Source organism: Apus apus, chromosome 10 (assembly GCF_020740795.1).
Source record: "Apus apus isolate bApuApu2 chromosome 10, bApuApu2.pri.cur, whole genome shotgun sequence".
NCBI classification, from domain to species: domain Eukaryota; kingdom Metazoa; phylum Chordata; class Aves; order Apodiformes; family Apodidae; genus Apus; species Apus apus.
In genome coordinates this window covers 9,360,628-9,387,212 of record NC_067291.1, presented here as the reverse complement: position 1 = coordinate 9,387,212, position 26,585 = coordinate 9,360,628, and the positions used below count along the sequence as shown (strand labels likewise).

At 41.7% G+C, this 26,585-nt stretch overlaps 1 protein-coding gene across 1 annotated transcript in view; it reads right to left on the bottom strand.

Moving 5' to 3' along the window:
* The window catches only part of TMOD2 (tropomodulin 2), a 31,400-nt gene extending 12,366 nt beyond the window's left edge, over positions 1 to 19,034 (bottom strand). The window contains exons 1-3 of the mRNA XM_051628181.1: positions 18,988 to 19,034; positions 11,900 to 12,108; positions 10,009 to 10,165 (exon numbers count right to left, since the gene is read on the bottom strand). Coding sequence (XP_051484141.1) covers positions 10,009 to 10,165; positions 11,900 to 12,025 — 283 coding nt within the window. The 5' untranslated portion in view covers positions 12,026 to 12,108; positions 18,988 to 19,034. The remainder of the gene's footprint in view (positions 1 to 10,008; positions 10,166 to 11,899; positions 12,109 to 18,987) is intronic.
* Positions 19,035 to 26,585: the final 7,551 nt, after the last annotated feature.

Here is a 26,585-nt window from a genome sequence, read left to right as displayed (position 1 = left end):
GGCTTAGCAGGTATGTGTTTCCATGTGATATTCCCCCAAGACTGAGATCATTAGCCCTTCTGCTGAAATGAGAAAAATGTAGGATAAATCCAGAAACAGCACAAGAAGTCAGCTACTCCCTTAGCCTGCTCGTGCAGGTGACCTTTGCAGTGTGACACAGCCAGAAATGCTTGGAGTGAGGCCCTTTCAACTAGAGTTGGGGCTGCACTTCAGTCCCCAGCAGGGCTGGGGGCTTGTCTCCCACTCAGTGCTGTCATGTACCAAACCCATGCAGGCAGTAACACATGAGATGGTGCCACATGCAACAGACGGTGTCATTGCTCTGCTAGTTCTGAGAATTCCCATGTTCTACTGACCACAGCAAAGTGGTTCCCCTCGCCCTGTCCCTAACAACTACTCCCCAAGCAGGCTTTAGTTAATTCCATTGTAACTGAGCTGTTACGACCCTTGGATGCAGGTGGCTTTTGTCCACTGTCAGCTTTAAATTGTCTTATTTGTACAGCTTTGTACACTCTAGATTGAATGCTTGACGTATACCCTGTGGCTTTCTGAAATGTCTCCAAAATAGTTTAATGTCAACTGTCTCAGTGATTTTGTTATCATTAATAAATGCAGTCCTGATAGTGTTTAATTACAGATGCTTTGCCTCTGGTGTTTGGCATCCTTCTGTGACTTAATTTGTTCCCATTATGGTCCAAAATATCATTTTCATGTAGATATTACCCAATTAATTTCTCTCCTTCGTACAAGTTTGTCTAAAAGCAATTTCTATACTGTTGGCTTCCATGACTGAGGTCACTGAATAGGCTGAGAAAAAATTTTACTGGAAATTTCTCACATTCTGGCAAGGTTTACTGATGCAGAATTCAAATTACTTACCCTAGAGACATCTGTACTAAGGCTAAGTAATTTCTGAGTACAAAACTGGACAGGAGGTTATGCAGACAGACAAAGTAGCATCATATCATGATTCATTTTTCCTGTGATATTTTAAGTAAGTAATTTTTTAAGATGAGGCTTCTAGAAGATAAAAGCCTTTGTAGGCCAAAGATAAGAATAATTTTCACTTTCACCACACACTGGTTGATATTAATCAAAGACAGATCCCAGTGATATCAAATGAAAGTCAAGGGGAAATTTGGGGTGAGAAATATTCTGTGAATATAGATTAGTCACACTTTCCAGATTTCCTAACAGCACATGTGCTAAGAGTTCAGACTGTCTGTTTACTACCATATAACTGGAAGTGTTGGATGGCAGCTTCTAGACACCACTGACCAAGAATTAACTGATGCCAGCTTGACTGGTAAGGATAACATGTAAGGAAAATAATTCATTACTATATTGGAAGCTTAGAAGACAAAAATGATTCAGAATATCTGAGTAAACAATCAGTAGTATTTTACAGACTACTGCCCATAAAATACTTGCCTGTCAGATCACTGGTGGTTCCATACAAGTTTCAAGTAATCAGCAGGTCATTTGAGACCTTGAGGGAATCCTGCTGGTCTTTCTCTTGATTGAAAATACTGTCTCCTAAGAGTTACACTCCACAGAGCCATAGCTCACAGGACACATCTTGCAGTAAGTGATTCTTCACAGACTCAAACCCCAGCCAGACTATTAACAGATGCTGATGGAAATCTGTATTTCCACACTTCATATTGTAAGGGGACACAGGATCTCAGGTTCTGTGTAAAATGGACACAGTATGTATTGTGGTTGGTCCTCCTCTATGGACTTGGGATGTGGGTAGGCCAAGTGTCTTGTGTCGCAACAAATCTAGGGGTAATGGAAACTACTACAAGCTCATAATTTTTCTGTGCAGTTAATATGTATAGGAATACAATTTTTAAGCATTTGTTTCAGGCATATGTAACTCTTGGCTGGCAGCCCACATCTTTTAAAATGTGTATATGACTCCCAAGGATAGTTTCATTTAAAGCATTCTTGGCAAACGTTTTAGAAAAAAAAAATCTATTACTGGTTATGTGAAATATTTAAAGGGGCAAGGTCATGTCAAAGATGGTAATATATATCTTTAATGTATGTGGGCCTTGCTGGCATCCAGTGGTGTTTTAAAAATACTCTTTTTTTTTCTATCTAGATAAGAACATTCTTTTGTATTATCCCACTGTGAAGAGATGCTGTAGCATAGCAGATAGAGGTTACAAGAGCTTATCATCTAGCGCATTATTAAGGATTCATTATCTGTCCACCAAAAGCAGAACTGTGTGTCTATGTTTATAGATGGCTGTCAACCAGTTTTCCTTCATTGTTTTAAGGACTGAGTTTAAAGTTTCAGGAGCTCCCTCCCAGTCCCCCATCTGTACCTTGTAAGTTCATTACACAGTGCCATTGTGGAACTCACTGACAAAATAAAAAATGGATTGTAGATTGCTTGTTTCAGTGGTCTAGTTTTAAATTTAAAAATTTATTATTTGGAAGAAGCCTTGTAAGAATAATGACATTTTATTATTTTAAAGTAAGATTTACAAAGACAGGCTGCTGCTCTTGGTGGTCTCTTTATTGACACTGTATTTTAGAAAGTACTTTATTTTAACATTCCTTGTGGTAGAATTAATGTTGGCTGTGTTACGTTTTGCCTCCAGAATATGCTAATGTTCTGTGCTAAGTCTTAGTTGTAATAGCTAGTCTTTTTACCAATGAAAAACATGGTGACAAAAGTTATTTTTACACACATCATACTTGAGCTACATCAGTGGTAACACCACTAAGCCAACCACATTTATATCAATAATATACTCTTGTTTAACTGCAAAACACGACTCAGTTCCAGTTAAAAAAAAATAGTAAGCATTAAAATATAATCTTATTTTTATACATGCATAGAAAATCAAAACATCTAGAATCCAAAGTGCTTTTTTTCAACATGAAATTTTAAGCATAAATCAATGCAGTTCTCCTTTCTGTCAGACTTAGATAAGAGCCTGGGGTGACCTGGATAAGGACTGAGGTGGCTTATTATAACCCAAGGGACTTTCTGACTGGGAGTGCAGTGAGCAGAGATTTGTCCTGGCTCAGTGTAACAGCAGATCTATTCCTTTGCACACGCTGCAAAACTTCTATTCAAAATGAAATGTGATATGGTTCATGTTTACTTAAAAGAGGCTTGGGGGGAAAAAATATCCATTGAAAAGCAGAGAGAAGGATTCAGTAAAAAGGACTACAGAGAGCCACAGAAATGCAGAGTGAGGTAAAAGAAAAAAAAGAACCTGTGAAAAAAAGAAGTATACTGGGTATAGTCATAAAACCATAGTTGTAATTTTGCAACTTGGTTTCAGCAAGTGCTGATTTCCTGCATTATGCAAATACCCCTATTAAAGCAATATCAAAGTAAAGCAAGGAAATAAGACACCCCTACCTCCATCTCCATGTACGATATTAAACTATATAATCACATACACCTGTAGAAAAATGTATTAATTGAGCAGAGAACTACTTCAGGTGTGTTTTCCTGAAGTAAGTGTATTTGTTTATTGTCATGGAAAGGAAAAAAAAAGGAGTCTGAATAGAATAGCATAGTTGTAAGATTTTACTAGTGAGTGCAATCTAAGAAACATTTTGTGGATTTTATCTTCATTTATAGTTGACAGCATTTGGAACATAATTTCTGGTGTGTCTTCTCTCTGTCTTCCTTCTTATGTCATTAGACTTTAGTGAATAAACATAATTACCACAATTTTTATTTGGTTCAAACATTTAGCATTTATTCACACCTTGTACAAACCAGAATTGTACAAGCCAGAAGTCAGCAAAGCAGAGAGCAATGGAAAATAAGCCCATTTAGACTAGCTGCAAAAATGTCCTTTTATTTAAAATAAGTTTTATTAAGGTTGATTAATTTTATAATATAAATGCATTTTCTGTCATGGCTGTAAAACAATAATGTGCTTTCTTTTCCTGTAAACTGTAGGTCAGGTTATTGTACTTTCAAGAAAGTATCTAGTTACACTTACTACTTCTTACTTTTCAATGAATCACTGACTACAGTGAGTGCCTGTTTATTCTCAGTTACAGAATGCTACACTGACCTTAGAAGTGAAATTCAGTAATCTTGGAAATCTGCCTTGCGTAAATCACAGGCACCTGATTCACTTTTTCCATTTTGCACTATTCTTTTCTTTTGAAGGTTCCTTAAACTCCTCTGTGGAGACCTATAAAAATGGAACTAAGTCAGTTCTTACCAGGAGCAAGTTTTTATTACGAAGAAGGAGGCCAAGTTCAAATAAGTGTGAAGCTGAAAGCTACTAGTAATTAAAATGCAGTGTCGTAATTGTTGCTGTACTGTTACTCTTGGATTAGTGTCTGCATATTCATGCCTTCAAAATTATGATCATGGCATAGGAAGGTTGCAAAGTCAAGCTTTCCAGACTTAATAAATGTATTGTGTGTATGCCCAAAAAGTGAAGTTAAATTGCAGCTGCATCTTTGACTTTGATGAGGGTACTGTGATTCTACCACCTCAGTGACACCCTTTAAAGAATTCTTCTGAAAAGTATACTTTCTCAAGTACAAATAAACAAAAGCAAACCAATCACCTATAAACCAGAAGGGAGCCCAGAATTTCATCAGCCCCTCACATGGTTTGGCCCAACATTTAGGATCCCTGTAGTCCCTATGATAGTTCTCTGGATTGACCTGCTCCCTCAACAGTGGCAGAAAGCTCTTAAGTCCAGTGTGGAATGACAGCAGAGGAGGAAGAAAGCCAAGCTGTGCTGCTGGGCTTCAGGTTCTTGGAGACATAAAAGAATCTTCAGACTTAGGCAAAGCTAGGTGCCACACTAGTTATGTTCCTCTCTAGCCTCTTTCCTCCCATCCTTCATATCCTTTTTCTCTGTTGCTTTCTTCATTGCCCCCCTGCTTTCCCCATCCCCTGGTCCTGCTCATCTTTGAGTCCTGGCCCTCCTTACTACCTCCTTTCCATCTGCCCTGATACTCACTGCAGGGGGACTATTTGGAAAACATTATAACTGGATGTACAAGAAAGTACAGTATTTTGAAACTGCCAAATTCAAGTGTATTTCCCTGGGGACTGTAAAGGGCACACATTTCAAGACCCCTCTTCAAAGCATGGAGGCACTGCAGCTCATAAAAAAAACCCCAAAAAAAACAGCTGGAAAAATTTACTTTAGATGGCTAAAACAATGTATTTTCTCCTAATCTTGTTCTTGGAAACAGCTGAGTCCTTTTTGCTGACACTTTGCAAAAATTCAGCTCAAGGCGGACTCTCAGCATGGGAAATTTCAGTGTGAACTGTATGAGTTTGGCAAAGTCATGAGCAACTAAAACAGGGCCTTACAAAAGCAAGCAGTGAAAGGCACTGGCTAAAGGCATTCCTGTAGCAACTGCAGCACTTTCAGTGCTTTAAGAGACAAACATCAGTTCTAAACTTAAGCCTTGAAGAACAGGAAGAAGGTGGCAAAAAATTAAACTATCTCAGCATTGGGAGTGAAAAGGCTGCCTCTGTCAATCCACGAGAGATACCATGTTTCTGAACACTGACATTTTTATGCGAAGTCTTACAGAAGCAAATTGAAACACATTAGCATCTTCTCTAATACTCTGACCTTCTGAAAATGACTCTCATTATCACTAGCGCTGCACATTGATACTCTTGCTTGGCACAGCACAACATGCAAGATAGATGCTCTCTGCCAGAGCAACTGAAAGCAGGGGTTTGGCCAAAAGTTCTCTGGCTTAATCATCCTTATTTTCTTCCTCTTCCCTTTTATCAGTTGGCTAAAAATGTTAGCATTTAATCACATACAAGCGTGTTCCCTTTCCAGCCACAAATACTAATAGCTCAATCCACTGGAGTTTTTCCATGACTTTGAGAAATGGATCAGATCCAAAATGAAATGGTTTGGCAAGGAGTTAGAAGACCTTGTAGAAAACAGGGATAGCAGCAATTAAAAATGGCATAGCCAACTTTCAGTATCTAATGATATTTCTCAACAACAGAATCTTTTTCATTTATGTTTCATTAGTATCATGTAGTTACAAGAACCACTGCAGCAAAGCAGAAATGTTGTTAATAGTTTGTTTGTATTACAGTAAAATGCTCAGTTCTTAACTGAGATCAGATGTACATATCACATTTAGTGAGGAAAAACATGCAGCACTGACATTGCTCTTTATTATTTTGTGCCTGTGCCGCCCCTGACTTTATCCACCTTTTCTTTTATCCCTGGACCTTCCATGCACTTGAAAATGACACAGGAAAAGGCTTCACAGCTTGAAGTGTTATAACCAGCTGTTCCAGCTGCATGTGTTAAATGCAGTGGGTCAGTCTGAGTGCCTTCTGCTGCTCATCAGGTTCTATGTCAGGATTTCTAGAATATCTATCCTAAGGAGGAACTAATCCAAAAATACGTACAATAAACACTTAAAAACTGCCAGTCGCTATGGCTACAACTACTGGCCACACTCCCTATACATCCATTGCTCATTAATAACAAACCCTTGGTTTGTGGGAATGGCTGATGAACAGCTGTGTTGCACAACAGCTCCTGAAAGCCACTAGATGGTTTGAATACCCTGAAGGGAGCAAACACTCACCATAGGGGCATTCAAATGAAGTACCCTAATACCCCTGACTTGTGTTAGGGAGGATATGGGGTAAAGCAGTCAGAAAACACTGCTTGGTGGCAGGTTTGGGGGAGTGTTTGTCAGGCTGCAACTGCTCTGGCCCTAGTTCAGCACAAAACTTGGGTTTTCAATGAAATTTGAGAGCTGTCCCATCAGCCTTAAAACTTTTTTTTTTTAATCAGCAATTCATGCAGTACGTGAACAACCCGGAATACGGCAGACAGCCAAAACCCTAATGCATGACACACAGTTGATTGGTTTTGCCAAACATTTCCAACCTCTCAAAACCACAATTACAGTCATAACCAAGGCCATTTCAACTGACCTCCCACCTTCAGCTCAGATTTAACGCTTCCTGTGTTTTAACCATTCTGAATATCCCTGTCAGCTGTGGAATTTGCTTTGGCTTGTTTTCTAGCACAATCCAAACCTGAGGGTTTTGTTCAGCACACAGAGACCGGCATAGGCAACTGAACTTTGTCCTTCAACAGCATTTTGGTATTGCTTTTTGTTCAAGAACTCTCCAATAAAACTTTAACGCAATAAAACGAGAGGCAGAGACACCAGATAAACAATAACGACGCATCACACTGTTCTGGAAGGAGAATGTTTTAAATGCCAGTTTCTTTTTGGTTCACCACTGAATTTTCAAGTCAGCATCCGCTTTGCATGATAAACATAGGAACTTGGAGAAATGCCACTTAACATTTGGTAGAAGCATCCCACTTTCTAAATGTGAAAAAATAAATGCTTTCTCAGTGGCAGAAAATTATCAAAGTACAAAACAGAGACACAAGCTTAAAAAACACTTGACATATTCTAATCCTACTGATACACAAATATTCTTAGGTGGTAAATAGTGCCAAATGGTACACTGACATCAACACCTCCTATTCCTAATCATACATGACTGGAGGCATTTTGAGGCTGCCCCAGAATTTAACTTTTAACTAGTAGAACTAGTGTAAAAATAATTGGGAACTATTTACAATACGGGTATGTTGTATGTGTGTGCTATAATGTAAAGAAATCAATTTACAGGCATCTATATAATATAATCATATAAATATTTACTAATCTGTAAACACACCTTAGAGATCAAAACATGCAAAAGGTGAAGAACAAGCTTTTCCTCAAGAGATACTCTTCTTTAGCTTCTTTTGAGAACACATTTTAGAAACGTAAATTATTTATCCTGAACTAATTAATAAGCTTTGGAAGAATACTAATTAGTCTCTAATTAAAGTGACTTTAAATCTAGCAAGTAGTACTATATCTTGGAAATGTCTTTGCAGGATTGCTTTATTTCCTTGCACAGAAAATATCTTATTAAAAAGGAAAAACAATTAATTAGTATTTTAATACACTCATTCTGCTATTCAATCAAGTTTGTCAAAATAAGTAGTGCAGCAGTTAAAAGCATGGACTCTAAGATGCAGAGCCAGCCACGTGTAGCCTTTATGTGACATTTACCATCTTTCACCAGCTTCACCGAATTAGCAGAATTATTATACTATTCATAGGAAGATTTCAGTACATTTGGCAGATGGAGATGTCAATTATGTTTTATAAGGCTCAGATTCTGCATTAAGTCTTTGTAGTATGGAGCCTGGGGGAAGGAGAACTAGAATAGGAGACAGAGAAGCCCAGTGCTTGAAGTCTGGTGTTCTTTCTGGAGGACACCTCCTGCCAAGCAAGTGGGGGGCAGCAGAAGAGAGGCTCAATACCAATACATGATCAAGCTCAAAATAAACAGACCTCGGTACCAGGGAAGGTCATGGAGCAGATCATCTTGAGTGTTATTAGAAGACATATAGAGGATAACCAGGGGATCAGGCCCAGTCAGCATGGGTTTCTGAAAGGCAGGTCCTGCCTGACAAACCTGATCTCCTTTTATAACCTGATGACCTGACTATTGGACAAGGGAAAGACTGTGGATATTGTCTATCTGGACCTCCAAAAAGCATTTGACACGGTTCCCCATAGAACTCTTATAAAGAGAATAAGGAGAAGAATGACAAATTTGGTCTTAGACCAAAGTCAGTAAATATCAGTTAGGTGAGACCTGGCTAAAGGTACCAGTTTAAACATGCAGAGACCTGTAAGTGGTGACTTGTATTGCTACCACAGCAGTGTGTAAGCCACTGGAAAAGGGGGAAAAAATTATACTAAAACCATAATACAATAAGCTTTTATTTTCTGTACAGTAGGTGCTTGATCACTCCTGCTACCAGCAGGATCACTGCAATGTCACTGTGTTTCAGTGGGCTCAGCATCAGCCCTGTGAATAGCAGTGAGTGTGAGTTATGACAGAGGAAAAAAGTAGGTTAAAGAATATGCAGCATGATAAAATAACACGTGAATCAAATTGAGCTGACAACTGTCTCCTGTCTCTAAAACCATTGTTTCAAAGAATGAGAATGCAATGTATTGAGAATGAGAATACAATGCAATGACAGGAACAACTCTTGGCCAGCAAGTAACATTTTGTATCTTTGATAATGATACATAAAGTAAAAAAAATATTGCCTTTGACTTTCTTGAAATATCTGCTTTCCCTTAAGCTGGACTCATCTAAATAAGGGAAGATTCATCAGATGGTCAAAAATGGACCCAGACATAAAAAGCTCCTTCTTGAATGAAGGTGTGGCCTGAGGTAGGCATTTTTATCCACTGTAAATAAATGAGGAAAGGGAGGTAATGGAGCTAAAGGAACACTGCTTAAAAATGACTGTTCCTGCCCTAAGGTTATCCTACTAATGTTTAAATTATTATAATCAGGTTTCCTGTTTTTCCCTTTTTTTTTCCTGTAGCTGTAGGACAAGGGGAAACAGCAAAACTGTGTGCATGAATAGCATTGCCAGATGTGCTAGTAAACAAATGGAAAAATACTTATTTTTTTAAGTGTATTATTCCCTAAGCTATTACTGACAGCAGTTGTAGGCAATACTTACTTAGAAAGGCATTTATACGTTTCCTCCTAAACACAGCCCCCACAACAGTACCCTTGCATGGGCCTAAAGCTTAACATGGAAATAGTTCCAGTAAGGTCAGCAAGGCCACCTTTGTCCATCCTCAACGGCAAACAGAGGCGTTTGTGGATCTGGGAGCTGCTGATTGAGCCTTTTGCTGGACTGGGGTTTGTGTGTTCCCACACCCACCCACGGGCCTGATTAAACCTGCTCTTATAACTCCAGAGTAGCAAGGAAGATACCACCCAGCCCACCACTTCATCTCCTGCTACGACAGCTCTGGATCCCACTCCTGAGCTTCACCCTGCAGAGTAACAGCCTCCAGCTCTCCAGTCCCAGCGTATTCCAGAAAAGGGGCAGGCAGTGCTGGATGCCGGTGCCCACGCAGCCCAGCACTCAACACCGACACAAAGACAGGCCGTACCTTTCTTTTCCCCTGTAAATGGTACAAAGTCTTCTCTGTCTTTATGCTCAAGTGCCTGCTTCTCCAAGTACGAGAGCAGGCGTTCTCTGTCAAAGGGGCCCGTGGCAGCTTTGGTGGTCTGGTCCTTCTGCCGAAACCCCGCTGGAAGCAAAGCGTTCTGTGAGAGGGAGGGAGGCACGTCAGGGAGATGAGGCAATTGCATACAGCCTTCCACATTTTGTTGCAATGTTGTTGGGTTTTAAGTGAAACCATTCTCTACCTGTCACGCTTCACATCAACTTTTTGTTGACAGCAATGACACACATCACCCAAACGTAAGCATTAACCCAGTGTGTCTTCCAGCCTTGTTTGTATCACCTCTTAATATTTTTACTAACCATAATTACATTCACAGCAAAGAACTAAGCAAGATCAGAGCCCTTTGTTTTACATGTTCTAACCACAGAGTTTGCAGTCCAGGTAAATAAATCAGACAAGTTTTCTCTACATTTTCTTCTCTTCATTTACTCTTTTTCCTCCTCATCTTTCTTTCTTTTCATTTTTTCAAAAATTCCTTTCATTCTAGTGCAGATGTCTCTTGGACTTCAGAAAGGAATGGCACGCACAGAAAGTACTTGATGAATTATGTAGACTTCAGCCATTTAGTGTATGCAGGAAGCAAGTAGATGAAGCCTCACTTTAAACATGTAGCTGTGTGACCATGAGATTTCATCTGCATCCCGTAATATAGGAAGATACATAAGGCTCCCACACTTCTGCCCAGGAAATCCCAGAAAGAAATGTTAGGTACACAGACTTTACAGTGCATGTGCAGTAAAGCAAACATGTTGAAGAAGCCCCAGGTTTCTGCAGAAACACTTCATCACTGGCCAGAACATGCACAGTAAGTCTGATCCATGGCAAACATCCAATGAATCCTGAGCATGTCCAATAAATTCAAGTCACCAGGCTTTTTTTTGTGCATGCAGAAACATGTCCAGAGTGCTGCAAATTTACTGCACTTTTGTAGCTTTACTAAAAATGCACCATAGCTTTTTGGGTTCTGTGTCTCCAATTGAGATGCCAAATACTTAAACACACCAGACAATGCACTGTATAAGTGGCAGTAATGAGGGAACTGGCAGCATGGAGGGAGAGAACAGTAAAGCCCACCCTTAATTACCAGGTAAATTTGTGATATAAAACTAGAAGCTATAGTTCTGTTGTGGGGGTTTTTCACATTTATTTTAAACAGATTTTATCTGCCAGTTTACTTGCCAGTTTTCAAACTCCTATATCAGTTCAGAAGGTTTTGGGGTAGGTACAGTCAGAATTCCCACCCAGGACACTTGTGACTGTAGCCCCGTTATTGTAGGACTGAATGGTTCCCAGGTCAGAGACCTTTAAATTCTTTGTGAGAGTGTCTTCAAATATCCAGCTATCCTTGCTCTCCAGAAAATGACAGCTGTGTAGCTGAATCTTATTTTTCTTGATCATGCCTAAATATATTATCTTCAGCTAAAAATATCTGTGCTGAATAACAGTCAACAGATTTCAGAAGTTCAAAAGATCTGATGTTCACAAACACACATTATGCTTGTTTGTTTATTGCTGTGTTCAGAAGTATCAGCCATAAAAAGCTTCTCATTGTGCTGCAGTGTACAAACATGATTCAAGATTTAGACTGCAGACAAACTTGTGTCTACAGAGAAAAGAGACAGACAAAGGGCACAGTGGCTTGTACAAAAGCAAGTAGCACATCACAGCAGGAATAAAACCAAAATGTCCCTAGCTGAGCTGCTCATTCTTTAGGGTACACTGTCTCTGCTGTAACAGAATATAAAATGCTGCAGTATGTGGCACTTAGAGTAGGCTGCTTTTGAACTATGATCCCCCTGGTCCCACTACTAACCTCAGGATCAAGGTCATCGAGAACGTGCTCTAGCTGTTTCAGTTCATCCTCTGAGAGTTTGCTGAGTATTTCATCTTCATTGATATTCTTATATTTCTCCAGCTCTTTTCTGAAGGGCAGTGACATGGCTTCTGCTGTGCTGCTTGGCTGATGCTGCTCTTCAAGGTTTCAACCTTCCAGGAGGACGGAGCTGCCTGTGACTTCACTCTCTGTTAACAATAAAGCATGATGAGTATCTCCACTTAGCTGATACAGCCTTAAGGGCTTGCATGCCGAGAGTCACATCTACACTTTATTGCTGTTCAGAACCCATTCTAGAGCCAGAATCTACCTGTAAGTGGATAGAAAGATAATTAATGCATTATGAGAACAGTATTAGCTGGGAATTTTAATTGTGCTCCAGGCCCTCCCAAGTCTGTCCAGTTTCCCACACCAGCACCAGAGCTCTCCAAATTACACAGCTAGCTGTGCACTTTTCCAGCTCAGTTTTTGCATTCACAAATTTAAAAGTTATAATTGACATGGAAGCCAACCAGCTGGCACCTACATCTGGCTTATGTATCAACCCAGACTCTGATTTCCTTTGGCCAGGTCCTCACTTATCATAAGTTAACAAAATCTATGCAGGTTCTGTCATTCTTCATGTGAGCTGGAAGCCTGCTCTTTTTCTTTTATTCAGATTCTAGATGAAAATGTTGCATTTTCTTAGATTTTCACTATTAAAATACTAAATATTAAAACATACCTCATTTTTCTATGTATCAAAAATATTAGAAATTAGCAACCTACAGAAAGGGAAGAGAATAAGGAGAAGAATGACAAATGTGAAAAATCTGGAATTCTGTGGATACTGCAAGGCATGATAAGCCTTGACTTGAAACACTCAAATATCCTATTCCAAGAAAAAGCATTATTTCCCCTATACAGTCCTGTTTTTTCCTTATCACTGCTCTATTTGTTGTCCCTGTTTTTATAATACAACATCAGTGTCAAGCCATTCCAAATGTCACGGCAGAATTCAACTGTTCTTTAATTGCAAGTTTGTTTTAAGAAGTTAGCAGCTGATGTTTCATGAAGTTACAGCAGTTGTGGAGAATGTTTATATTATCAAAACTCTATCATGTGATGAGTGTGAGAGATATTTTGACAAAAAAAGTCCAAAAGAGCTAATGTTTTTATGTACTTGATGCCTAAAGAGAACACTAATACTACATTGATACAATGTTACTAAAATACTAGTTAAATAATGAAAGCATTTTACTTAAAAGTGATAAATATATTTGTTTGAACTGCAAAAACAAATTTAGCTGCAGTACCATATTTCTGTACTGAGGCAGCAGGTGCCTTCTCTGAGTTTCTTTGGATAAACTCATTAAACACATCACATTTCAGCTAGCAGTGATTAACTGGGCTGAAAAATTTCTTAGAGGGGATTAATGCTTTTTAAAACTCTATTTAACAGTTTAAATGGTTAATGTATTAGAGTTTAATTGCATCCCTGGAAAAGCTAGAAAGGTAATCCCAGGGCTAGGTTATTTACATGTTGTTGGAAAAGTAACTAGTAAGAGCACGTACCAGTCTCCCCGGATGCAGCTCAGCACCTCTGTCGAGCAGGATGCCTGATGCCAGCCCCTCTCCCTGGGTTCTATGGCACTGCAGGATTCCCAGCAGGGAGCACAGCTAAGGATTGTGTTCCTGATATCAGACCACCTGTGTAATGGCTTTTGGGAAAAGGTTTGCCAAGCTGAACCCAGATGCTAATGGGTAATTACTGGAGAGTGTGATTTGCGTGTATCAGACACTTCTGATCCCTTTGTGAATTCCCCAAGTGCTCAGCCATAATGGGAAGTTGTGCCAGGAGACACTTCTCAACAGGTGACAGTTTTCAATATTGCAACTGTTTCCTTTTAATTATTAGGAAGACAAGATATTTGACCATATGCAGCAACGATGCCCAAAGAGAACTATAGACTCAGATGTTAAAGATGCATCAATCTAACTTCTCTGGTGGAACAAAGTGCTATGCTGGATACCTCTTGTTAGATCAGTGGTGCATGGAAGAGCTTGAAATCACAATTCTCTTGCCTGCATACATTTGCAACAGAAATTCCCTCAATATCTTCCCTTTCACAACTGAACTCAACTCTTCAGTGGCTGAACCAAAGCACAAGGCACCATTCAGGGAATTTCTTTTGTCCACAATCCCTGTAAATAGTAAAGCTTTTCTGGAGTTGCACCCTGCTGTACAGGCCACTGAAAGCTCAGCTGACAGGCCTGTCCTTCATGTCTGGTTTTATGCTCCCTATGGACCTTTCACCACAATCTCATTATTGGAAACAAAGAGAATGAGGTAAATCTAACAATTCAGCATCATTCAGTCTGGGAAGGAAATGCTGAAGTCTTGAGTTCATGTTACATTGTCGGAAATTGCTGTCTAATGTGATGATTACGATCTCCACCTTCTTAATTGGATTTCATACTGGTAATTTGTGTATGTAAACAGGGCCATATGTTATCTGTGCTGCTTCTAATTGTGGTTTGACTTCTCTGAGTTTGTCCATAGTATTTACTTTTTCCAGATTATATCCATTGGATTTTCTTCGTTATTATTACTGTTTGAAAACTTTCATCAGTTAAAAAGCAATCCTAACTAACCAACAGCTCCCAGCTGCTGTGTTTTGAGCATAAAAACCAGATCAGGTGTAACACAGCAGAAAGGAGATGTTCAGTCTAATCACAGATGGGATGTGCTGTTGAATGTTACACTGCATAAGGGACACTGAGGGAAGCAGAATGAGGGACTATGGAGTTTTCCCTTCAAACTTACTGTGAAGAGTGAACAAGGAGAGGAATGAACAGAGTAGCACAAATGCCTTTTTTTTTTTTTTTTTAATTTAGTTTCAATACAGAGCATCACAGTTCACTGTGGGCTCAAATACCCACTGCTGAACAGCAAAGCATGCTTAAAGGGTGAGATCTGTGCTGATTCAGGACGGTGCAGAACTGTAAGAGGTACCATTTCTGCTAAAAATATGATAATTTTAAAACTTTATGGAGCATAGACATTTCACAGTGAGCTTCAAAGACTCCACTGCTATATTTTTTACCTTTAATCCCTTCTAAAGAAAGAAATCCATATAAAATTCTGTTTTATTTGGGGCAGCTTTTTCACCCATGCCTGTCAACATCAGGATTTAAAATATATTTTCAAAGACAAGAAAGGTGTCATTACTCAGCCTGCATAAATTCATTACTGCTCTATATAGTCAACACCTGCTGTGCTATAGCTCCTCTATATTTTGCTGTGTTTCCTATGTGCATTTTGGTAATAAACCTTATATGCTACTGAAGGGTTTTCTAGAGTAGCTAGGCTGTAGTTTCTGTAGATGCCATGACACTGTCCTAATTTTCTACTGCTTCTAAGATAGAATCAGTCCTCTGCTGAATTAATGTTAGATGTCAGAGAGCCACTTGCATTGGCTTAGATCTCTTGAGAAGTATTGGAACAACCTGAACTATAGGACTCAGGGACCAGCAGCTACAAAGGAACATTAGGTCTGCCATGATGTCTAACCCAGGCTATATACCCAGACAAACACAGTGTCTCTGAGGTTCTGTAAAGATAACAATACCATGATACAGACAGTGTGAATTTCTAGCTTTTGATCATCTGTACAAACTAAGAGTGAAGCTGCAAGGCAGTATGCATTTATCATGTAAAAAGAGATGTGCTGAATGTGAAATAATCCAACAGTTCTTTGCATTTTTATAGAAAAAAAATATATTTTCTTTATAATCAGATTTGAGAAATTGTTCTCAGTTTTCCAAATCACGGCAACTGTGCTTTAGAAAGGAAATTCTGATGCACAATCTATTTTAAGCTATTTCCATATCCACTGTAGTGAATATTTGTGTTTTGAAAAATTGTTGTGAAACTGATCTGCAAATACGGAAAAATTCTTCCCTATCTTTAGGCAGGCTCAAGTAGCTAAACATGAAAATAAGAAACAGGTGGAATAAATCCCAAATTAAATTGATACTGGACCAAATAAATAGGATTGGGGCCATTCTGATTACAAGCAGTGATTACAAGTGCTTGTGTTTGTGCAACACAAGCAGATGCTCAGTAGAAGGAGGGTGATTGTCCTGCACCATCCAGGCAATGGAGTGCTCCCAACAATGCACTTATTCCAGTGCCAGACAGGGAGCCTCTCTGCTGTCCAAGAATTGCTATGAAAAATAAGACTGGGCTACTGAAAACTCAGAAATAAAAATTGATAAATACTCCATTATTTGACATATAAATAAGATTTTATTTTTATACTTAAAAAGCAAGACCAGTATGTACTTTCTAACCATGAACATACCGGAGATGTATACTCAGTGATCATGTTTTGTGGTACAAAATTTCTTCCTGACTTTGAACTAGGAAGTTCAGAAATCTCAGAAAAGCTAGAAGGGATTTTCTAGCTGCATTAGGGCCAGCACAGCACAGAAGTATGACAGGAATATACAGTGAAGCATCATGAACTGCATTTTTTGTGTCTATGATGAAAATGGTATTAGCTACGGGTCCTAATCCAGATAGAGATAGAAAACACATGAAATAAACTTTTAATGTTATTTCATGTTCTCTTACTAGCAACTGCTTTAGTCCCATATAGAAACTGGTAAATAATTAACAATTATGCTGTCCTAATAATAGACTAAGCCTGCACCTTTGGGTAATCATTCAGTGATCAGAAACTCCGTAACTGAATGAGCTTTTCTGAACCTTGGTAATGCTTCTGCCACTCTGTAGTTCACATTAGTTAGCTGCTTCACTGAGGGATTGACAACTCCTATGCAAATAACACGAGACACCAATTCACATAATGGGAGTTCAGTCATGCTCTTTATGAGAAAATAACCATCATGTATATTGCAGAATTATCCATACTAATGAACTATTATTTACAGAAGACATAAAGGGATGTAGTTCCTCAACATGAGAGGGTTTTTCACCTGGTGATTAAAGAGAGATTAAATATTAATGCTTCTCCCACTGATGCAGAATAAAGTTATGTAATTAATTTCTGATTGTTTCTGAAATAACATTAATGATAATATTCATATCCATTCAAAACATGAAAGTAAGTCCTGGGAAGTAATTTGTTTTCTTTATAGTGGCTGTTGAATTTATAACTTGTTTCTGGGTGACATTATAATTTTAGATCATAACCTCTAGAACTGTTTCCATATCAAAAACTATCCATTGACCATAAGATGATTTATGTCAGTCTCACTAAAACCCAGCAAACTTTAAATCCCTCAGTTCCAACCTAGAGGAAGAGGATGACAGAACAAACCTAAGGATTACAGATATTAGTGGGATTTTGTATGGTGCTCTGACATTCCAGTGATGCATCAAGTATGGGAAATGGAAAAAACAGACACATCTGTCCATCCATCTGCCAGGTCTCCTGCAGGGAGAGACTCTACCTTGCTTTTTTTTATACAGAAATGCATAAACATTGCTTGCCAGAAGTTGTAAAATACTGGAAATAATAATTTGGGAAAGGAAGAAAAGTTATGAGACAACAAGGTGCACCACTTTCAACAAAATTATTTAGATGAGAGAGGCTACTGGCTAAGTTCAGACAGATCCAGCCAAGCTAGAGGAATGGGAGAAAAGATACCTGCAGAATTTAGGTTGGCAAACTCACATAACCTTCTTCATTTTTACACAGTGGTAAAAATTTAAATATATATTGTGGAAGCCAGTTAAGAGCTGCCCAGCACACAGCACCACAGCAAAGGCAGACAGTCTACTAGACAGCAAACAAGTGCAGAGTAACATGGAAAAGATCATAATGCTGTTGGTAGAACTCAGTGAGGCACGCCCACACATCCCTGGGTTTGAGTTCATTTTCCTAACAACTGTATCCCTTGCCAGGAGTTTTAGGATGCAACACCTGCAGTACTAGGCCAGTTGGTCCCAGGTGTTTACTTCCCATTACATGTTCCTGTCTCCAGAAGTGGAGGCAGAACAGAGGAAGTTCAAGGACAATTTCTGAGAATAATCACTTAAAGAAAAGCTTTCATATGATAAGAAATTGAAAGACTGCACCTATTTACTATAAATACAGAACATAAAAATACCATCACTTCTTCCCATGATTTTTAAAAGTATATTTGATGTTGATATGTTTCTGAATTTGTATCCATTACTAATGATGTTACTTTTTTTTTTTTTCCCCTACATTTATGTTAACCTCAGCTCAGGGTGGTCACATGAATCTAACCAGCTTTTCTTTATTCTTTGGTGTTATAGACCTCCGATTTCTCTCTATGTTTCTCACTGACAAACTGTGTATTTTCACTCTGGCAAAAGAAATCCCCTCAAAGCTTCCACCAAAGCAAAAACCCGAGAACTAGCAGAGGGCCACCCTGACAACTTTGTCATCAGAAGGTGATTAAATGGAGCACATGTGATATCTAATGCCGACGTACAGGTTTTCAGGAAACATTTCGGCCACCAAGAGCTTGGAAATGTTACTAAATGTTACTAAATCCGCATCCTGTTCCTGAACCTGTCACGGGTAGATATTTATTCCAACCGGCTGCCAGGCAGCGGAGCATAACCACCCTCCCGCAGTCCTGCCGGATTTCTGACACACAAAAGGCAGGAGAGCTCCCAAGAGAGACAGCTCGTCTTCAGTCACAAAAACAAACCCGCCCCATTTTCATATTTTATTAAATTGCTTTATCTAATTTTTGTCATTTAAAGCCTGACAGGAAGGATGCGAGCACATCGAAATCAAACCCATGGGCATATTCCCTTGGGCAACCGAAAATCGGCGGGGAGGGAGGGGAAAGGCGCTGGGCACCTCGGGCATTCCGGGGCCGCCGGGATTCACCCGCCCAGGACCGATTTTCCAGCGGCCACCAGGGTGGGGCCGGCGCCCCGAGGATGCTCCAACAGCCGCCGCGCCCCCCGCCCCGCCCCGCCCCGCTCCGCAGTGCGCGGAGCCCCGCGGAGCCGCCGCCCGCCCTGCCCCGCGGGCGATGCGCTGACGGTCCGCGCAGCCCCGACCCCTTCGCCTTACCCCGCCGTGAGGCCGGTCCCGCCGCCTCCGCGCCCCTCCGCGCCCGGGCCCAGCGCCGCCCGCCGGCTGCGCGCCCCTCCGCGCCCCGAGCCCGGCGGCGGCGGCGGCAGGTGGGTGCCCGGCGCGGCGGCTGCGCAGCGCGGGCCCTGCCCTGCCGGGCACGCTGGGACTCGTAGTCCGGCAGCCGCCGCGGGGTGTGCGGGCACCGCCGGCCCCGCCGGCCGCTCCAGCAGCAGCAGCAGCATCCTGCCCACCCTCGCCTGGCCAGCTCACACCCTCCGCCCCTCTCTCCTCCCTCAGCCCGTTCCGTTTCTTCGTGCCCCAAGCCTGCAGGTGAAGTCCCACCGAATCCACCCCCGGCCCATGTTTATTCCCCCTCAGCTGTACCTTGGCATGAGGAAGCCTCAGCCCTACCCCTCCCCGGCGCGGCCCCTCTGCATGGGAGCCGCGCAATCAGCCTGCAGCGCGGCTGGGCAGCTCTGCCAGCTGCAGCCACCCCGCCCTGCCCACATCTCCAACCAGCTGGATGTGCGCTCCCTGCAGGGGCATGTGTGGCCTTGGCAGATCTGCGGGAGAGTCCTGGGTGTGCTTTTGGGGAGCCAGCCCTAAAGAGCAGGGTTTGCTCTTCTCACGCTCTTTGCAAAGTGGCTGGGCAGCTGAACCAGCCGAACAGGTCCTGCAGCAGCAGCTTGCTGGCCCTCACCCTCTAGCCATCGCCCCAGGGAGCCAATTCTGGAGTGGAGGGTGCTGGCCTCTGTCCAAAGCCAGCCTGGGCTGTGGCCAGGGGGCAGGACACAGGCTGGAGGAGAAGGACTCTCTAATAAATGGTCCTCCATCTCTGCAAGGGTTCAGAAATATCTCTATAGGTCTCACCTGGAGACCTAAAGGACAAGAGCATCTCAGGGTGCCCCTCGCCATTTGATAAGGACAAGTCACTATTCTGGCACTTCCTAAAAGCTTGGTGACTGTTTTCGAGGAGACAGTCACCACAGAGCAGTGAGGTTACCATGTCACAGCAGCATCAAAACCTATCAGAAGGTTTTGAGATGCTGATCTGAACAGAGGGTTTAGGAAGAGACCATTTTGATGCTTTTCCTCTCTGCTTTTAATTAGTTTGGACAGTTCAATTTAGAATTCTGCTTTTATTCTAAAGTTAACTGTTGCTTGAAATTGAATATAATATGTGATACAATTTCAACATGCCCCCTGCAATCAGTATGTCCATAATTTAATTTATCAAATTGCCTTCACTGGGTACTGTGTTTTAGCTGAATTGAGGCCTTTGGTTCTTGAGCATTAAGTGATGAGTCACTAACAGCAGAATGTCTTAAAGTTTCATGATGTGTTGGCAGGAAAGCAAGACATTGCCTTGTTAAGAAGCCAATGCTACACCAAAGATGAATTTTCCTATTGAAAAAAAATTGTATATATATACATATATATATATATATATATACACACATATATGTGTAACTAGGAAATACAGTGCCTTTGGCTTCACTCCATACCCTGCCAAACTCCTCAGGCATCTGTAGCAAGATTAAGAGTATAAAACTCAGACTAATATTGGGCTGAAGGGTTACAGTGGGTATTTTGCCACGCTTGCTCAGGAAAACACCTGTATCCACAATAACATGCAGAATGCACAAACATGCTTCAAAACTGCATTTATTTACTTGCAGCCTCCTTGCCCCAGACTTCTGATGAAATGGGATATTCAACTCTCAGTTAACAAAGCTGTTGCTAACCATCCAAAATGTTACTAGATGAAAAGAAATGGAAAAGAAACAAATCTGTTTATTCCACAATCTTCCCCCTCCCTCTCTCTCCCTTGAAGCATTCAGGGAAAACAGGGTTTGCATCCATGGTTTTGGTTGCTCAGTACCAGAAGAGTTAGGGAAGCCAAACAGAATTGCTTTGAAATCTGCTGCTTGGTAACTTGGTGGCTCAGGCTGAAGATGAATCTGTTGGTTTGGTATTGGGGCTGAAGCTTCACTGCAAACAGGGCTGGTTCAATCACGAGACAGAGAAATGTGGATTTAATTCTTAACATGGATTAAACCCTCTTGTAGTGTTTAATCTTGGTCTGTAGGATCAGGGATTGAATGAGTTACTCAAATTATACAAATACTGTGAAAGAGAAATGTACAATAGCAACAAAGAGCATAAGTTAACTTTGGGATGTTTGTTTTTTGATAAACTTCTACAAGTGTTTCACTCAGATTTTCCTGTCACACCTTGAAAGATACATTAGGTTGAAACCCTTTCTCAGTTTATATGAATAGGAAGAACCCCTCCCATGCTGACTTTTCCATTTGCAGTTGCCTTGTAGCTGCTGACAAACTCACTTCATATTGGTTTCTGTTAGAAATGTTACAGCCTAAGACCCCTGCAGGGAGTGCAGAGCTTGGCTGGAGTCATGGTTCTTCTCTTAGGCTGTGGTTTCATGTTTCTTTCATCCTTTTCCTTCATGCATAGAATTTGCAATCAAAAAAATGGAAACATGATCAGTCTTTGTTTAAGAAAAGAGACAGGTCACCTGTATTCGTGAGGCATACAGACAAAAAAGATACGTGATAAATAAATTAAATGCAGATGTAAACAAGAGTAAATCCACATGTATAGGAGTAACATTGTCCTTAAATCACAGCATACAAAGTAAACCATCTCAGACCTCAATTTAGTGTATAGAGTGTGTATTCTAAGTCATTTTTCATGCTTCCCAAACTGCAAAATTAAAAGACAAAAGTATGCAAAGCTAAGGTGTATCCCTTGTCTGGGGTATGCCTGCTACAATATGTTTACATCAGATGACTGTGCTTACCCGGACTGATTCTATTTGCAATGTGTGGGACTTCATGGACAAAACTCTGAAAGCATACCTAGAAGTGCAGGGTAAGGGTTCAAAACAGACCTTTCTGCCTGCCATTAACATTTTGCCCTTCTAGCCTTTTAATGTATTTATGTAATTAAGTCGACTTGTTGAAAGAAGCGCAGTGGTGGAGTTAACACCCTAAGGATACAATGTACATGGGGACAATTACCCTAGGAAAAATTTTGTTCCTCTCTGAGGGGCATCTTCAAGAGCGAGTCCTGTGGGTCCTGTGGATCCCAAAACAAACTATTTCCTGGCTCTGCCTTCCCTTTGACCACTGGGATTGGGGTTGGGAGCTGCTGCAGTGTGACTGCAGTGTAGTGGTTTGGCATTTTTTCAACACTGCCCACACTGAGCTCACTGCCAGCAGGCTGTACCAGTCAGTCTTTAACTGGGGCACCCAAAAGCAAGTTTTATTTCACTGGACTATTTGTAGCAAATATGTGGTCAGTTGTTTTAAACTGCTTGTAATTTTTAATAAAAAAGCAAAGGGGCTATTGCAATCTTTTCATCTGTTTTCCTTATAACACAGCTTGTAAGACTTTGCTTAATTAATTCCTGCTTGAGCTGGAGCTTGTCTTTTAGTCAAACATCTGGTCTTGATTACTGTATTGTGCATGTTTTGATCTCTTCCCTTAAGACCAGCTGTTGACCAAATTCAGTGACCTGTATATAAAAACCCTTGGTTCGATGCCTGATCAGCAAATCTCAGACCTAAGGTAGAGAAAAAAAATTGACTCTTATTCACATGTAAAATTACTGAGTTGTGGTGACACTTCCTGAAATGGTTTTGAAAGAGAACAAAGGTATGTAGCCAGCCCCAATTCATAAGAGCCTGGTGGTTCAGGCCTTAAAATGCTGGCCAGCAGCATCTCAAGTGGTCAAACCCCAACTCTATTTAGGCTGGAATTTTTTTCATTGCACTGGTTTGACAGATAACAGACTTTTCTTGGGACTGTTTTATAAGGCAGAGTACAGTAATACAATTAATAAAACTAACTTCAGGTCATCTATTATTTCACCCAAAGCTGATTTCTGTGAACCCTTCTAAATCTGTAATACTCTAAATCCTGAATAAATGCATTTAGATTTGGACACTGCCCTAGCAGTAACAATAATAATAAAGTTCTCATCCTTACAGATTAATTTGCAGGAGTAGCTCTCAAATTTAATCACCATTTCCATTTTGCAGGTGGAAAGCAAACACAGAACAGATGGTTATTTAAGTCTGAGGCCCACTCAATGAACATGCCACTAGGGACAGGAACACGGGACTCCAGAAGGCTGAAAGGTGGAAGGAATTTCCCAAGGACATAAGATCACTGCTGACCCTGGGACCAGACCCAGACAGCTACACCCTGTGTACAGAGGTATGCAGCATCACTCTGCTCCAAGCAGCATGTCCAAAAAATGTGTCTTGGGTTGGCTCACAGGTCCCTATAGCCACCTCTGAGTATGGGCAACAGGAGCTCTGCTTTACCCGAGACATGGTTACTCCACCCACCCCAGCTCTGCTGCCTGTGCTGGTATGACAAGGAGGAGGCTTTGGAGGTACAGGGCAACTCTCCACCTCTTTTAAACTGTTCTGTTTAAAATGGTTTGCTCCTCAGAAGAGAGCAGGACCTAACAGATACTGTCCTCTTCTCTTTGCAGGGTCTGCTAATGGTGAAGATCTTTCTGCTCCACCTCTTCATCCATGAACAGCTCTGCAGGACAGCTTGTTCAGTGTTGGATTTCCTTCTTTACCTAAAGAGCCTGAGGTCAGAAAGCCATTTCACAGTGAACTGGATCATTTTGGGTATGTCTAAACTGCCCTAACAGCACACTTAGAGAAACAAACCCCTGTGCAGCACGGTCCCAGGTGCTGGCCAGAGAGCACGTTCAACAGCGAGTGGGCTCCTGTAGATCAGGCTTAGAACGCTGCGAGCCCAATGGTCGGTGCTGGAGCTTGTCTCCAGACACGCCTCGGCAGGCTGGCCCTGGGCTGGCTGCAAGGCAGCCCTCTGCAAGGAGAGGGGAAAACTCCCAACTGCCCCTGTGGCCTCCTAGGAAAGGCTGTGGGAGCCATCCCACTGACAGGAATGGGCTTGTCTTAGCCCTGCGTGTCAGAACGTAACAAAGCATTAGGGCTGTGTCTAAGGAAAACCAGGACTTAGCCATGTCCTTCTTTGCTACCCCTGGAAGGAATATGATTTTCTCACTCATAATTTGTTTCAATCTGATTTTGGCCACTCTCATTAAAAAAATTCCATAGGATAGAGGCTCCAAGCATCACATTCTGTTATAATCTAGTTACTGGCAGTATCCTTCCTGTCTACAGCCTGTGTGAATTCCCCAGCCAGGAAGGTATCTCTATCTCAGGCCATATACCTTGAACCCATATTCTTTATTTGTACCCCATCAGCACTGTAAAAAGCAAATATATTATGATTTAATCAGTTTAGGATTATTTCTGAGGCTTTGGATGTTCCTTCCCTGCCATGTGCAGCTCAGCTCAGTGAACAGCAGCGAGGATGCTCCGTGCTGTATCCACTTCTGCTTTGCATGTGCATCATTTTGGCACTAGTGGAAATTTCACTGCTGTCCAGGTATCTATGTCCCTTGAGCTTTTGAGTTTGTAACCCTTCCCTCACCCGTGTATGATTGTCTCAAATTGTACTGCAGCCTTTGAAAAAGAAATCCCTCTGCTAATCCTTTTGAGAACATTATGTTTGCCCTCTGATACACGCATCGGCCTGTCAGCTTGGAAAACGCCAGCCTTCTAATGACTGGAGGATTATGAATCTATTGCTGAGCATTTGCAGAAGTGCTCTTGTGGTTATAAAAGTGTCTCTTCATTCACCCACAGGCTCAGTGCCAGAAGGGCTCAGTGTGGCTTTGTGGGTCTCCTGCACCCAGCGCCAAACAAGGGAGGATCTCAGAGCAGTCAAACACCCAGCTCCACCACCCACTGACCACCCCAGCCCCATCCTGCCCAGCTGGCAGTTGCTTTCTTAAGTTTGTACTATTTTGATTTTAATATAATTTATCAGGTTAATTTCTATCTCTATTAAAGTTAATAAGAACCTTATTAATGATTCAGCACAGCCAGGACTTTGCAAAACACCTTTAATTAACTTATTAGTCATGAGTTACTAGAGTTTTAAATAACCTCCATATAAAAGAAGATGGTTTGGGTATGTTGCCTTACACTCTCTGTATCTTAAGGAAATGAAATCCTGGCACTACAGAAGCAAACAGCAGAACTTACACTGACACCAGTGGGACCAACATTTCACCTCATTTCTTTTCCCAAATCTACCAAGAGTTCCCAGTGACTCTGAATAAATCAGCATCTCAGTATTACCTTCTGTGTAAGCCTCAGAATAATTTTTTTCCAAGTCCTATCAGTAACATAGGGCCCTTGATATCTGGAAAATGCTTTGAGGTTCAAACTGCTATAGCTGTACTGAAGATTACTGTTTTTTTTTAAAAATTTGTTTTCCTGCTAGGAATGCCTTATCCTCATAGTGGGAATAGCAATAGGAAAGTTAATCAACAGCTTCTGTTGTAAAATCATACTTTCCATTTTTTTATGTTGCCAAAAGTTAACCATTCAATTTAAATGGCACGTCATTAACTGCCTTAATTTTAATTGTGGGGTTTTTGTTGTTTTTGGTTTTTTGGGGGGGTTTTGTGTTTGGTTTTTTTTTTTGAGGTGTGGAAAATCTGCTTCCAACATCAATCAAAGTAAAACCAGACCTCTGAAGACTGCTGTCTTTGAGCAGCTCCAGCTTTCAGGTACACCAAACATCGACAGAGCACATAAGAAATCAGGTAAGGTCCTTTACTGTTTTCAAGAAAATTTGTCCAGATTATAAAGCTTTTAAAAAACTTGCACTTAGCTAATGTTTGCTAGCACACAGTGTTTACTAGCACATCATGTTTGGTAGCTGAAACATGCAAAAAATTCAGGCTCATTAAGCACACACCAGCCCTTAACAGCACCCGTTGGTGTTTGGACTCCTGCTGCTACATGCCTACAGGAGGGAGCACTGAGGGTGCTCTTGGCCCAGAGCTTTGCAGGAGAAGCCGTTTCCCTGTAATTAAGCTGTTTGTTGGGTCAGGGAGCAATAAGGCAGATGAACAAGGGGTTCATCTCCCCGGTGCCCTGCCCAACAGCCCAGAGGAGGAAGCTGCACATTTTCAATACAGAGAAAACAGAAAGGTAGGCAGAGGTGAAGGTGAGGAACCTGGAGAGGCCACAGGAGAGAGAAAAGAAGCTACCAGAGAGACCAGCAAGGATAGAGAAAGCTGTAAATGCAGCCAGGAGTTTCAGGGGCACCCCTGGTCTGGCAGGGGGAGCAGGGCCCGGCCACTCTGACCCCCTGGCCACGCACTTTGTGCCTGCTGGGAGGAGCTGGAACAGACACATCTCAGGCCAAGCTCACATCCTGCTCTTCTATTGCGTTCCCCCGCCCTCCACCTGGGCCCCGCCAGTCCCTCACATCTGCCGCGGCTCCTCAGGGGCACGTGTGGAGCTGCCGGCCCTCCCCAGCCGGACACCGTTCCGGGGGTGCCGAGGGGCGGGAGCCGTCAGCCTCAGGTGCCCTAAACCCGTGAAGGCCCCGCACGGCCGGGGCGGCGCCAGGCGGGAAGCAGAGGCACGCGGCGCGGCCCGGGGACACGCTTCGCCCCCTCCACGTCCCCGCCGGGCCCCCGGTGGCCGGACCCCGCCCGGCTG